At 38.9% G+C, this 16,186-nt stretch overlaps 1 protein-coding gene across 11 annotated transcripts in view; it reads right to left on the bottom strand.

Annotated features, from left to right (window-relative positions):
- LOC125463397 (collagen alpha-1(VII) chain) overlaps positions 1 to 16,186 on the bottom strand; it is a 377,348-nt gene that overhangs the window by 56,989 nt on the left and 304,173 nt on the right. For 9 of the 11 annotated variants that reach the window (XM_059654498.1, XM_059654507.1, XM_059654505.1 and 6 more), the window contains 2 exons: positions 5,388 to 5,444; positions 3,760 to 3,808 (listed from right to left, as the gene is read on the bottom strand). In XM_059654498.1, coding sequence (XP_059510481.1) covers positions 3,760 to 3,808; positions 5,388 to 5,444 — 106 coding nt within the window. The remainder of the gene's footprint in view (positions 1 to 3,759; positions 3,809 to 5,387; positions 5,445 to 16,186) is intronic. The other 2 variants (XM_059654500.1, XM_059654508.1) reach the window with 1 other exon arrangement.

Here is a 16,186-nt window from a genome sequence, read left to right as displayed (position 1 = left end):
AGCCACTCCAACCAGGGAAAATATCTTGCTTGCATCTCCCCTGCCTATGCCTTTATGGATATTGTAGGTTTCAATGAAATTACCTCTCATTCTTTGAACTCCAGAGAACACAAACCCAGTTTGACGAATCTGTTATTATAGGACAGTCCTGTCATCCCGTGAACAAGTCTGGTGAATCTTTATTGCAGTCCTTCTACAACAATAATAGCTCTTCCAGGGTACAGAGACCAAAACTGCACACATTATTCGAAGACTGTTCTAAGTGAGCTTTCTATACATTGAAGCAAGACTTCATTGTACTCAAATCTTGCAATAAAGACTAACATTCATTAGCCTCCCTAACTAGCTTGCTTCACTTGCATGCTAGCCTTCAATGACTGATTGACAAGAACACCCAAGTGTCTTTGTACATATGCACTTTCCATCTCTCACCATTTGTGAAATACTCTTTACATCTGTTCCTTTTATCAAATCAGATAACAATATATTTTTTCACGTTATTTTCATCTGTCATGTTCTTGCTCAATCATTAAGCCTGTTCAATTCCTGTTAAACTATTTCAAATCTTCCTCACAGCATACATTTCTGCTTGGCTTTACAAATTGGAATCTGCAAATTTGTAAATATTAAATTTGGTCACCATATCCAAATAATTGATACATATTATGAGCAGATTGATCTACGTGCCAATCCTTGAATACCCCATTAGTCATGATCTGCCGTGAGAATGATCAATTTATTCCTAGTCTATTTTCTGTCTGTTAGCCAATTCTAAATCCATGCCAATACATTACCACCTATCACGTGTTTTAATTTGGCTCATCAACTTCCTGTGTAAAGGTGAAGGTAAAGTCACCATAGTCCCAGAATGCTGTTTTATCATTTGTGAGAGATGACTGCTCGTGGTTTAACCCAAGGCAAGAAGCAGAGTCTTCCTTTAATTGAATCCACACTGTTGGCATTACTCTGCATCACAAAGCAGCCATCCAGGCAACTGAACTGTCCAAGCCCAAAGTGATCTGATCAAAAGCCTTCTGAAACTCCAAATATACTACATCTATCAACTTCCCATTATCAATTATGTTAGTAATATCCTCAAAATAAACTTTCCCAGATTTATCAAACTTGATTTTCCATTCACAAATTTATGCTGACTATGCCCCAATCCCCAATCAGATTATTTTAATCCAAGTGCCTATTTGTCACATCCTTTCTGATAGATTTTAGCATTTTCCTGACTACTGATATAAGGTTGACAATTCTGAAGTTCACTGACTTTGCTTTTTTTTTCCTTCTTAAATAGTGAAGTGACATTAGAGGCTTCCAATCTACAGGAATCATTCCAGAATCTATGGAAGTTTGATAGGTAATCACCAATACATTGATTACCTCTACAGCCATTTCCTTTAATATCCTGGGATGTAAACTCGGTCCCAGGGACTTTTCGATATTTTGTTATTCAGCCCCATTAATTTCTCCATTAATTAGTGATTAATTAAATCACTAATTATGGGTGGTTCCTTGTAGCTTCCACAGTAAGCAGTGATACAAAGTAACTATTCATCTTCTCTGGGATTTCTCTATTCCCTTCATATTCTCCTGATTCTGCCTGTGACAGATCCCTATTAATGCAAGCCAAACATTTTCTTTTTATGTACCTTTAGAAGTCCACTTTTATCTTTTGCGAGATTGCATTCATATTCTATTCTTTCATTCCTTATCAGTTTCTTGGCCCTCCATTGCTGTATTCTGAAAATTTCCCAATCCTCAGATTTATGACAATTTCTGGCCACTTTACAAGAATTCAATGGGGCCATAGAACATAGAACAGTACAGCACAGAACAGGCCCTTCAGCCCACGATGTTGTGCCGACCATTGATCCTCATGTATGCACCCTCAAATTTCTGTGACCATATGCATGTCCAGTAGTCTCTTAAATGGCCCCAATGACCTTGCTTCCACAACTGCTGCTGGCAACGCATTCCATGCTCTCACAACTCTCTGTGTAAAGAACCCGCCTCTGACATCCACTCTATACTTTCCTCCAACCAGCTTAAAACTATGACCCCTCGTGTTAGCCATTTCTGCCCTGGGAAATAGTCTCTGGCTATCAACTCTATCTATGCCTCTCATTATCTTGTATACCTCAATTAGGTCCCCTCCTCCTCCTTTTCTCCAATGAATCATGTATTATAGATCATAAATGGTTAATAAATAGCAATAGGTTTGCACTAGTATGGATTCCTGTTCTCACAGAAGCATCCAGATCCTGGAATAGGAATCAGAGATAATGGGAACTGCAGATGCTGGAGAATCCAAGATAACAAAGTGTGTAGCGGGATGAACACAGCAGATTTTGTGCTCCTGGAATAGGAAATCCACATTTAAAGTTTCCCATTTCCCATTGTTTTGCTTTAACTTCAATGTAAGTCGATAGGTCCTGAAACCTCATTAAGGGTCACATGACTCATTTTAATGTTGCTTATTGTACATGACCTGATTGGTGTCTTCTTAGTGTGACTTTTCTCACTTTCTGACTCCTGTTGTCTGAGTTTGCTGATCTCCCACTGTATATTTTATATCAATATTACCCTCCTCCTTTAAGTAGAGGTTCTGAAGCCTGATGAATGATACTGGGGTCAGGTGTTGTCTCTCAGTGTGAAAGACCTCTTATCCAAACTGAAACCCCACACCTCTACCCATTCTGGCAGCAGGCCCCACAGTGTCATTATCTGATTGCCCCTCCTGCCTTCATTTGCTGATGCCCTTGCTGTTTTAATCGCCTTGGCATGCCAAACTGGCTGGAGGATGTGCTGGAGAAATTTAGCTCTGAACTCTTGCTTGTTTACTTGCTTTTGAAGCCCTACCATGCCTGTTCACTACCTGTAAAATTCAAAACCCCTTAAAATGTCTTTTTAATGATCAATTAGTTGCCTTAAAAACCTACCATATACAATGACAATGTATTAGTTGCCATTAGGAAAACATGTAAACAATATGAAGATGCCAGGCTTCTGGTCCTGATTTTTTTTCTCCCCAGCCCTAACCTGGCTTCTGAGCCATTTCAAAAGAGGTTGGAAATTTCCAACCATAGTTTCCAGAAAACGTCAATCAGAAGTGAAATTTGTGGCTCATTTTTCTCCCTGCTCCTTTTTATGAGTGCTGAGAATAGTTCCAGTATTACACCACAACTGTGCAGCTCACATCAGATACTTTATGACAGTCAAACCTGACATCAGCTAATCACATGATTTATTTACAGAATGACTGAGGTAACCAACACATTGGAGAAACTGGTCTACCACTTTAAATACAAAGGATTATAGAATCCCCAAGCTCAGTTTGAAGCATCAATGACCTTTGAGTGATTATTAAAGGTTGAATCTTTCGCCTGGGCAGCCTTTTAATAAGGTTTCATTACCTCTCATTATACATAAATGCAAATAGATCCAATTTTCATTTTAATGTTTGTTTGTGGACTCATGCTTTGGTAATATTCAATTATGCATGGATTCCATCTGTAATGTGGAATAAACATAATGCCTGGAGAATTACTGCCTATTGGGCCCTGTTAGTAAGAAGAATTGTTAGAGCCGTAATGATAGTCTTAACTATCACTTTGATAAATTGCATTTACGCAATACATGCAAATACATACTCGTGCTGAGTTATATGCACTAGCATATTGCAATTTGAGAATTGTTTTCCATTAAAGGCTTATTTTACTTTTAAAAGCAGAGTTACATGAATTTACTTACCACATTTGTCATTCATCTCTTTTCTGACAATGTCTTTCACTTCTTCTTCCTACACAGAATGAACAATTGTGTATAAAATGACATGTTATATGTACTGCTTTTCATGACCTCAGGATGCCCAAGGCAGCCTAAAGGAATTCCTTCAATCCCTGTCCCAAGCAGCTATCTTTTATATGTGACTTCAGGTAGTGAGAACTCGTGGTCGGCTTGGAAGCAGATCTCTTAGCAGATCTTTGCACTCAATAAGGCCTATCAAATTCTTCATTCGATATGCCTAGGAAGAAAAATCTTTGCTCTGCCCAAAGGCAATAACCACCAGTCTTGCTGAGTTCTGTCACCTCAGAATAGACTGAAGATCAAATCTTGGGTCTTCCTGTTAAACAACTCAATACCGTGTCATATAGTCTAGAATTATTAAAATATCTCGTGGATTCACATTGGCGTATAGGAAAGAAAGAAATATGAAGATAATATGAGAAGGGTCCCAATCCAAAACATCAACTCTCCTGTTCCTGTGATTCTGCCTGACCTGGCGTCTTCCTCCAGCTCCACACTGTATTGACTCGGACTCCAGCATCTGCAGTCCTTGCTATCTCCATGAGAATACCCTTTCTCTTTGTTGACCTGCGATTGATTAAAAGGGCATTGTTTCATTGAGGTGTTCTGCATTGCAGAACAACCATTAGGCATGGCATTGAGAGAGGAATGGTAGGTACATTGCTTGTTCCCTTCTATAACTCTGGTTCAAGTCAAGCTCAGAAGGTCACTTCTCTGTTCAACATGTGAGTGCTCTTCTTGAAACAAGTTTAATCTGTATCAACCTAATTCCTCTTTGGCACATGAAGACCCTATGTACTTCTGAGTGAAAAGTGAACCGCTGAGTAGCAACACTAGCCATTTGTAAATGAGTTGCTAGCCAGGCCATATAAGAGGTCTGTAGTTCAAGCACCAAGTATGAATGAGAAGTAAACAGCCTGTGCTTGAAGAGATTAAATGTTGAGTTAACTTTTATAGCAATTCTGCAGTTTTCATGCTCATTTTTTTAGAACAATGTCTAAATTTACTATAATTATTGAAATAAATTTCATAGCTTTTGATGCTGAGATGTAAACTCACAATCACTGGAGCTGCTAGTGCACTATAAATATGTACCTACTTTTGCCAAGTTGCTAGTATTGTGAAAGGCAATCTTGTATAATTCAGGAAAAAGATAGTGGGATCAGGCTATAGAACTTTCTTCAATGTTCATAATATTCTGGGAGAAAGAGAAATTTTTAAGCGTAAAAAGTGTTGCGAATGCTGAAAGTATGAAATATGAAGAGGTAATTCTGGAAACACTTACCAAGTTAGGCAGCATTAGTAGAAAGAAAAACAGTTATTGTTTCAGGTTGATGATCTTTCATCAGACTTGGAAGAAGTTAGAGAAATAATGGTTTATATGGATGTAAGAGTGAAGAGAAAAGAGCTGGAGTTGGAGGAGAACTAGTGGGGAGGTCTGAAGTAGGGTGGAGAGCAGCAGTGATGAAATGACAAACGAGATTCATTTCTGACAGCTAATCTTGAATACAGGCACTAAAGATAAAAGGCATTGTTACAGCATTCCTTATTTGTTATCAAAGGCTACTTACTGAAAGTCCAGGCTCTCCTTTCTCACCCTTCAGACCAGCTGGTCCAACTTCTCCCTTCTCAAAAGAAACACAAAATAATTTGGTGGTAAGTCATTGGTATACTTTCATTTTTCATATCATCTCACAACAGACAAAGGAAAACTGAAGAAAACTTGTATCACAATAATCACGTAAAATTTGCAGAACTTAAAAATCAGGCCAAAAACAAAGTTGCTGGACAAGCACAGTAAGTCTGGCAGCATCTGTGAAGGAGAAAACAGAGTTAATGTTTTGGGTCCAGTGACCCTTCCTCAGAACTCAGGAACAGAACAGGTGTTCTGAGGAAGGGTCACCGGACCCAAAATGTTAACTCTATTTTCTCCTTCACAGATGCTCCCAGACCTGCTGAACTTTTCCAGCAACTTTGTTTTTGTTCAAGATTTACAGCATCTGCAGTTCTTTTGGTTTTTAAAAAGCAGGCCATTTATCTGAGTCTATGCTTCACACAAACTTTCCCACTTTTTTACATCTAACTCTATAGTACATCTCATTTTTTTCTTGCTCATGTATTTATCTAGATTTGATGTAAGTACAACTATCCTGTTTGCTTCAACTTTCCTTCACACTCTAACCACTATGTGGATAAATATTACGGTATTGGTTGTGATGTAGTAACATGACAAACGGACTTGAAAATAGGTCATAAAATGAATACTAATGCTCTCCAGGCAATTACACAGTCCAGTGTTGGAACTGTGTCATTCAGAAAATTCTAATGTTTGCCACGATGTTCTGAATCAGATAATTGAAATAAGTACTGACAGGTGTACTAAAAGTAGCATCAATCCCCTGAACAAAAAGTGGATGAAATAATACAGGGTCCATGGCAACTTTACTTTTACACCGTTCTTTTAACAAAGCAAAAATCCCAAACTGAAAAGCAGTTCGGGATCAGATGCAAGCCAAGTAAGGAGGAGGATAGAAACAAGAGAAGGGATTAAGGTTGTGAGGAGAGCTGTAGCAGAACAGAAATATTTAGGAAGGCAGTTAAAAAGAGACACTGATCTGTATATTTACTCAATGAGCTATGCTGAATCTTCTACCACTGATGGCAAAGCAGAAGGAGGGGTAAATGTACAGTCGAATAACAATGGAAGAGTAAAGGTTGTGGGCAAGCCCACTATGCTGGACAGGTTTCCATAGTGAGGGTCTGATGATGAAATGGGAGAATTTAAAAGGTTTACAAGACCTGTGTAATAGATGAGCTGGCCTTTGAGTAAACATATCAAGTTGCGTGACCCTTCCTCAGAATTCACTTAACCTGAAATGTTAACTCTGATTTCTCTCCTCTTATGCTGCCAGACCGACTGAGCTTTTCCAGCAATTTCTATTTTTGATTCTGATTTATAGCATCCATGGTTCTTTTGGTCTTTGAGTAAGTATTCAGACAATGGATGGCATGGAGTTCTACAGCACATTGCGTTCATCCTCTGCTAGAAACCAAAGTCTCTGGCGATGCAAATGCTGAGTTGCACAACTTTCTGTCCTGTCCACAACCTGATGTTGCATATTGAGTCTCACAATATGGTACCTGTCACGGAATTAAGGTTGGTGGTCAAGATGTAAAGCTAGCCCTTGCTAATATGCATACGAAAATTGACTCTGTATAAGTACTGTCACATAAGGGCAGCTACAGAGATGGGATGGAGCCATTTGCAGACCATGCCAAGGAGTTGTGGAACATTGATCACACTGAAGGTGATATAGCAACTGAATAAGTCACTAACCTCTCCCTGATTAGTGGCCTGAGTTGAAGCTTGCACAGAGGATGAATTTTGACTTTGTGTATGAGTGATACCAAATTGGGAGGTCATTTACATCTCTGTGGATTTTTTATTTTAATTGACTTCAATGGAATCAAGAGTGGAGAGAGCTCTAAAACAAACTGTTCACTCAATACCACTATTTCACATTGTTGCACAGCATCAAAATCTATCTAAAACTTTTTCCCTTCCCCTTGCTCAATTCCCATTCTATTCAGCTTTCACCACCACATTTCCCAATCAGTCCCACTGCCTGCTTAATCTAGCTATTAATGCATGAGATTGGGTATCTCTTTTTCATCTTGGCACTATCTCTATCACCCATGGTAGGTATTGTGGTGTGTTGATACCACAGTGGAACTTTAAGTTACTTCCTCCAATATACGTGGGCCAAGTCTCTGCCAATGGCACTGGAGGTAGTGGTGAAATGAGAGGGGGATACAGTCCTGTACAGTGGAAATCATATTAAGGGAGAATTAGAACTAAAGGATAAAGGGACTACACACAGTAATTTATTAATTGGAAAATATTGACAAACTGACATCCCCACAAAACATTGATATGAATATAAAGTGCTGACAATTAACACATCTATCCCAGTAGGATATGTAGAATCATAGTGTGGAAACAGGCCTTTCAGCCCATCAAGTCCTTACTGACCCTCTAAAGAGCATGCCACCTAGTCCAAATTCATCCCTCCCCCCTACTCCAGCCCCTATAATTCTGCATTTCCCATGACTAACCCACCTAGCCTGCATATCCCTGGACATAATTTAGTATGGCAGACCCACCTAACCCGCACATCTTTGGATTGTGGGAAGAAGCCAGAGCACCCCCAGAGGAAATACATGCAGACATGGGGAGAACATGTAGTCTCCACACAGACAGTCGCCTGAGAATGGAATACGAACCTGGGTCCCTGGTGCTGTCAGGAGCAGTGTTAACCACTGAAACTCTTGTTGCCCCATCATTCCATTCTTCCTCAGTTTTACATTCACCAAGCACACAAGTTTAATAGTGGTCAAATCATGATATATTGTGTTGCTTCTACTCTTTCACTTTCTTTATGTAGGTTTTACCAGTCAAAATGATATCATTTAAGAGTTCTTACTTAAAAAGGGCCACAGCACGATTGGAGCATGAATAAAGGGACACATTATAATTTGTTGCCTGATTAGTATAGTGCATTGACATCATCAACACCTGAGTGAATGGTAACACAATGTGTCCTTTGATTTCCTATTTTTAGCAAATGTAAAAATAAAAAATCTGCATGCGTTCAGGGTGAGTGGTTGACAGAAGATATATACTTAATTGGTCATGGGCCAGAATTAGAATATATGAAAATAACAAAACCAATAAATATTCTCTCTTCTGATGAAGATTGAGGGGGAAAGGTGGGAGGGGGTCATTATTGAACTATCAATTAAATATTTGAGCATCACAATCAAGTACCATTGAAGTTAAGTGTGACACTAATTGGTTGCATTCTGCTGCTCTATGCAATGATTCATTTTTTGCTGTAAAATACTGAGACTGCCAGTTCATGTGGCTTGTTCACTTGGAAATAAAATAACAAGCGCTCGCTAGGGGATGGCAAAGCAGGGGAACTGAATAACTAGATGAGCAAGAATCTTTGAGTCCACTTCATTAACTTGTGTGATCATGTTATTGCAAGGATGAGCAATGGGCTTAGACCTGATGTATCTGCCATCTGTTAAATGTTTAATGCAATTAATTATAATATCTGCAACTTACTAAGTAGAAGGTGAAGCAGCAGGAGTAAAGTAAGAAAAAGACTTTTATAACAGGATGAAATTCATGGAATGGATTGAACAAAATGTGGAGAAAATTAAAGTAAAATACAGGAGCAAAGGAGAACCATTTCAAATATCTATCTTCTTCCTTACCTGTCGGAATTCCTTCGGGACAATGAAGTAATAAGATATTTCATTTGATATTTAATAGTATCGTAAGAAAATTACAAATGAAGAATATTAATTAACCTGTCCTTCTTTTGTGCCCTGCTTCATTTTGGGATATGTTTTCAACCTAATAACATTTTTATTACCACAATTACCTATATCCAACTGTAATATTCCCTGACACTGACCCCAATACTGCTGAAACTCTCACCTATGCTGTTTGCCTATTGACAACTCCCTCAAAGGTCTTTTCGATGGCTGTATCTTACATAAACTCTAAATCATCCAAAAATCTTCTGCTCTCATTCTTCCCACTCAAAGACTGACTCCCCCTTTAAGCCCTAAACCTGTTAATCTCCATTGATCTTAATTCATCAAAGCACCAAAATGAAACTTTAAAATCATTAATTTTGTTTATAAAACCCACTTTCCGCTCACCTGACTCAGCATCTGCTTTTTGTTCTTTCAAGTCACAGAATTGTCACAGTGCAGAAGTTGGCTATTTGACCCATCATGTCTGCTTTGGGTCGCTGGACATTTTCACTTAATGCCAAAATACTGCCCAGTTTTTCTGATCCTTCATTTGCTTCTTTTGGAAAATGCTTTAAAATTGTGCCCTTTGGTTCTAAATCCTTTTATGAGTGTAAGACAGTTTCTCCCTATTTTTCCTGTTCAGAACCCTCAATTTTGAAAATTTCTATCAAATCTCCTCTCAGCTTTCTCATCCTCAAGGAAAACTGTCTCAACTTCTCCAAATGATCCTTATAATTAAAGTCTGCCATCTCTGGAATCATTCCCGTAAACCTCTTCTGCACTCTCTCCATTGGAATCACATCCATTCTAAGTGTAGTACCCAGAATTGTATACTCCAAATGAGGTCTAACCAGTGACCTATACAGACTCAGTAATAACCTTGTATTCCAAGCAACTAGAATACTGCAAACATTTTTAGTAACTCTCTCTGCCTGTACCTGCCACTTTTAATGGCTTATGTGGGTATATACCCAGGTGTCTCTGTTTCTGCACACCCTTTAGAATAGTACCCTTTGATTTACACTGTCGCTCCATGTTCATTGCACCAAAATGCATCAATTCTCGTTTTTCTGTATTAAATGTTATCTGTCTCCTGAAATTTCCCAATCTGTGCTGGTGCTTAAATGATTAGAATGTGCCAAAATATTGAGTTTAGATAGTTATCTAGTATTTTGATGTAAGCTAAGCTTACAGGTGAATTCACACTAGTAGAATCTATGTTAGAAGCATTAAATAAGCATTCCCTGGAAAGCATTCCTTTTCAGTAGGATTTAAAGATGTAGGATGAAGAATTTTTTTTTCATTTTAAACTTTTCATGGTACAAAAGAGACAATCAGCCATACAACAGAAAATGTAGAATGCAATGCTAACTGGATGGCAAGATCATCTTGATGCAGGTGACAGGACATAAGAAGCATTTGAATCAGAGAAATGTAGACTGAAATATTTTTGATAATTTTCAGAAATAAAGAGATTCTGGGCTTACAATGAACACTAAAATGCCTAGGGTATAGTCTACTAAAGTTTCAGGTATGAGTCAAAATAGCACTACACCACAAACTGTCTCAAATAGTAGAGTATATGAAATTAAGTGCAAAACGGAACATTCAGAAGATAGGATGGTGATTTGTATCAAGGAGAAGGCATTATATTAGTCATGAGAAGTTTCAAACCAGTGATGTTGTACATTACTATGACTCTATAACTCCATGATGATGTGTTCATGGCACAATCTTTCAGCTGTGTAATATTAGACACTGGATACATGCTTACAGTGTGAGGAATAGCCTGGCTGAAATGTAGCCTAGACTCCCTGATAATATCAGTTTGGAACAATGGTAAGGAATTTGATAGTTCTACCAGTTTCAGATTTGGGGATGACAACCTTTAAAAGGAGCAATCATTCTTTAGCCGGAGTCAATAATTTTATCACTAAGATATAATATCCTGTGAAAAATCATTGTTTTTAAGTAGGTTATAAATTAAAAAAACACAAATGAAAGTGGATATGGAAGGTGTCAAAGCTATAATATTTGTACAGTATGTGACTTTCAAAGGAAGCCATTACTGCATGCTAAGAATTTACTGCAGATGGTTAAGGATATAGTTCATATTGGTTAGTTTTGGTACAAGTAAGTCAGTACCAAATTATCATCTTAGTTTGAGAAGGGACAACAGTTAATTTTAACATTTTTGAGCATTTGAATGTACTGTACACATGCAGAAAGGCTTTTATGAAAGTCAAAGTCTCATAGAATTGGGTGAGTTTTATGACATGGTGCAAGGCCAAAGCAAATTGCAATGAGGGAGATAAGCTTTATTATAAAAGAGAGGGGCTTAAACAGTGGCAAGACCTGAGAGGGGTTATTGATAAAGATGCAAATATAATAATTGTGCAGCATGGGAACCAGAATTTTCAGGTACATTACTGAAGGCTTCTCAGTATGGATTACAAATTTACAGATTCTAAACAAGTGGCAGAAAGTAGTGGCAAACCTGGTTTCCCTCATGTCCATTATGTTACACAGATATGAAGATTAGACTGTCACAGTTTGGCTGAGGAAGGACAGATCAGTTCTGATGATCAAAACGAGGTCCATTGGTTCCAAAGAATAAAAATGAACATGGGTACTAAAATCAAATATTTACTAAAATCAAATATTTACTGAAAGGACTAGTTGGTGAAGAAACAAGACTGTTGAGAGTATAAGAGAAAAGATCACTGGAAAAATAAATCATTGATTGTTTAAAATGAGGAGCAGAAGACCATAAAATTAGGAAATCCTAGTTGGCATGAAGAAATTACATGACAAGTTAGCTAAAGATGCTAAACAGCAAGAATTACAAAACTGGGGTGAGTTTCTGACATACTTGTAAGTGTCAGATAGGGGACAACCAGCCTTATCACATAGAATTAGAATTAGAACAGGTAGAAATACATGGCAAAAATGTTTCCTGATAGGACTTAAGCAGACCTAATGGTCCTGATCTTGAAGAAAAATTGAGGAACTAAGATTCATCTATGGTAGAAAAAGTAATTTTGAAGATTTTCTTGGCATTTTCAATAACAAATTCTTGGGAATGGAGATTAATTGATATCAAGCTACATTTCTGTGGTAAGACCTGCTTAAAGCAGAAGTGTTTCTTTGCTTTCCAAAAGAGGCACAGTGGGAAAGCTGTGGAAGTTAAATATATGTGTCTATGCCTAAATAGTGTCTCTGGAGTTTGGTACTCATTAGTAAGGTCTTTCCTAATCCAATTAGACTCTCTCAATTTGAAAGCAGATCCTGGCATATTTCACTGACATCGTGGGAGACAGTTTTTAGGTGGGAGCAGTAAACTTCAAAATATTGTCATATATGGGCCTAAAGCAGAATTCAAAATTGGAAGTCAGGTCTCTGGTGTGTTTAAATGTGTTGGATTGGAAATCAGACAGAATGAATCAAGTGTCATATTGTCAACAATCTTATTTGGAAAATGTTAACCCCATTACTATTAGTCAAAGTAGGGCCTCACAGAGAGATGCAGCAGCCTCCAAAATTAAGTGGAGGATTTGCAAAGTCTAATTGGACAGCTGAATTGGCTGGGCACCTAAACAAGGCCAGATGTCAGTTTTGAAGTATGAGGAAAATTCCAAAGTAGAAAACAAAACATTGAAAATTTTTTTTTAAATTGAGAATTTTGTTCGAAAATTCCATCACTGGGATGTGCTAGGAATTTGAAACTTAGCTTTAGTGATACTTCTTATGCAGATCTCTGTGATGCATTCTCAAATGCAAGAGGGTTCGTATTTATCCAACATAATTTTTCTGCTCATGCTTTTCCTGTTGCTTATCAGCCAGCCAGCTAGCCCGGACTGTTGTTACCCAAGCCAAGGTAGTGCAGTCTGACGTCAGAGCATCTAAGGGCAAACATGGCCAGCATAATCTTCTGAAGCCATCTGCAATGTCCCCCACTCAAGGTTAGTCACTGCTGGGCTCAGGCAGGGCTGTGACATGCAAAAGCAGGTCAAAGACAGGCACCAAATGAATAGTAAAGGGTGATTAGATAAGCTTTTGCATGGAATATTGCATTGCTTGATTTATAAATTTGGTTCAGAATGTTTGCTTTGAAGTGGCTTTTTTCTAGCCAACTGTGATGGTCAATAACAGAAGGATGGTAAGGTATGTTACTGTCAGTAAATGGAAAACTGTCTAGTAGCATAATCATATGAATTGAACATAGACAATCCAAGCAGAAAGGGGATATGTTTCAGTCCAGTACAGAACTGAGGGACAAAAAAAAGTTGCAAGAAAAGCTCAGCAGGTCTGGTAACATCTGTGGAGAGAAAACAAAGTTACATTTTCAGGTCCAGTGACGCTTCAAAGACCTGAACCGTTAACTCTGTTTTCTCCTCCAGAGATGCTGCCAGACCTGCTGAGCTTTTCCAGCAACTTTGCTTTCGTCCCTGATTTACAGCATCTGCAGTTCTTTTGGTTTTTGCAGAAATGAGGTAATTCAGTACTTTTAGAGATGCCACTTTTCATATAAGACATTAAACCAAACCCCTGTCTTCCAGCTGAGCTCAGTGGAAAAGATCCCTGGCATTATTTCAAAGAGCAGAGTTGTTATCTTTGTCTCTTTAGCTGATATTTCCCCCCCCCACCCCGATAACATCATAAAACACATTGTTAACAATGTATCATCACACTGATGCTTACCTCTCACAAATTAATTGCTGCAATTCCTACATTGCACAGGGACTACATCAAGGAAGTACATTGGTGCCAATAAAGCCACTTTGGGCCATGCAAAGGATGTGAAAAATGTTTTATAAACATATTTCTCCTCTCTTCTTTTTCCCCCTGTTCAGCTGTTCCACTTAATGATGACATGATTGTGCAGCACATAGCAGGCAACCAATCTTGACACCTACGCTAGTGAAGTCTTTTAAGGCTCCCTCACTACAGGAGGACATTTGTATTCTGTTCAACACATTTAGTCCAGTAGCATGACTTTCACAATATGAATTCTGCCCAGTTGTTTGTACATTGTGCCTCAGAGTAATAGTGGCAGTGGACAGTATATAGCTTTTGTTCTGAGTAACCACCCCCTACTTTATCTGTTGGCTCATTTTTAGGTGCTATAGTGGACCTCTGCAAAATGAAAGAATTTTGAGGGAGCAAGAATATTGAGCATTGACTTTCACGATGTGCATTGTGTAAGCGTACGGTCCAAAATTATCCACAACGTGATATGTGTGCAGTCAATAACTGCTCAGCCTAGTGTCTGCTCCATTTCCGTCTCTCTGGCTAGACTCATGGTCCCCTCCACAGTCACTAGTAATGACACCCTTGTCCTAGTCTGAGGCTGCAGTCAATGCAGGATTACAATAATCTCCTTTGTGAATTATGGACCTCTAATTCATGGTTACTTTCTGCAGTTCAATAAGGAAAATTGGTTCCTTAATATCTGTAATGGATATGGCATCCAGTGTCAGGTCCCTTTCAGTTTAAATCAAAATGCTCCAGTGTCAACAAGGTGCAGAGATGGATGAACACAGCAGGCCAAGCAGCATCATAGGAGCACGACAGCTGACGTTTCGGGCCTAGATCCTTCTTCAGAAATGGGGGGGGGGCGGTGAAGGGGGTTCTGAAATAAATAGGGATAGAAGGGGAGGTGGATAGAAGATGGATAGAGGAGAAGATAGGTGGAGAGGAGACAGATCGGTCAAAGAGGTGGGGATGGAGCCAGTAAAGGTGAGTGTAGGTAGGGAGGTAGGGAGGAGATAGGTCAGTCCAGGGAGGACGGACAGGTCAAGGGGGCGGGATGAGGTTAGTAGGTAGGAGATGGGGTGGGGCTTGAGGTGGGAGGAGGGGATAGGTGGGAGGAGGACAGGTTAGGGAGACGAGGATGAGCTGGACTGGTTTTGAGATGTGGTAGGGGGAGGGGAGATTTTGAAGCTTGTGAAGTCCACATTGATACCATTGGGCTGCAGGGTTTTGAAGCTAATGGTATGCTCCTATGATGCTGCTTGGCCTGCTGTGTTCATCCAGCTCTGCACCTTGTTGTCTCAGATTCTCCAGCATCTGCAGCTCGTATTATCTCTGAAGCTCAAGTGTCAGTTGAGGGCAGGTGATGCTCACTGGACTTTGTATTTCAGAGAAGGGTTCTTGCCCCTTTTCTATGGCTATGTTCATGCCCAGATGCCCTTTGTAAGGGAGTACACAATATTCACCTTTAGAGAGCGGTGGACACTGCAGTGGGCTTGAGCGCTTTATCTTCCCTTCCAACTCCATTTTATTTAGCTCCCTTGCTCTCTCCTTACCTCTCTCTCACCTTTTACGATCCACATTGCCTGCAATGGGTCTTGCATGTAAATTAATCAACTGGAAAACACGAGTGATTTGCCAGTGGTGGTTAATAGATTCCAAAAGTGCGTAAGAGTAATTCTGGATATAATTAAAGAGAGAAGCGTTCTGTATTCCCTTCTAAATCTAATTTAATTTAGCCTTCTCCTTCTCTCTTCCTCACCTTTCGTGTTTTACATTACCCCGAATGTTTAATTAAAAGTAAATAGGAATTTGAAATTCTGAACTCTTGGTGATGTTGAGAGATTTTTTGCCTGAGGCATTCAACAGAGACTGACTTTCTGCTCCATGTATTATACACCATGAAAGCTCTGAAAAGTGTATACCTTAATAACTTGTCATATAGGTCACCATACTTATAGTCACATGGGTCATTGTCATAAAATATATCTATATCGGCAATGGAAGTCAGTTTGAAATGAAGTAGAACAAAGCACCGGTCCCTTTTGCAAGTACTTTGTGCTCAATCCTCATTGTAATGCTAATAACACTTGGTTATCAATTTGTTATTAATCACACAACAAAAAGAGCAGTAAACTCTTCTATGTGATGTTATAAAAGATAATCAAGTTGGCACCACTGTTGATTCTAGCAGTAAATGCATTATATAACAGACACAAGAATCTGGAATGAGGCCTTTTTTACAATCCTTAATGTGTACTGAGTTAGCTGATCCTGACATGGGAAA

This window comes from Stegostoma tigrinum, chromosome 25 (genome assembly GCF_030684315.1).
Source record: "Stegostoma tigrinum isolate sSteTig4 chromosome 25, sSteTig4.hap1, whole genome shotgun sequence".
Taxonomy (NCBI): domain Eukaryota; kingdom Metazoa; phylum Chordata; class Chondrichthyes; order Orectolobiformes; family Stegostomatidae; genus Stegostoma; species Stegostoma tigrinum.
The sequence above is the reverse complement of the archived record's forward strand: the minus strand, read 5'-3'. Positions and strand labels throughout refer to the sequence as shown.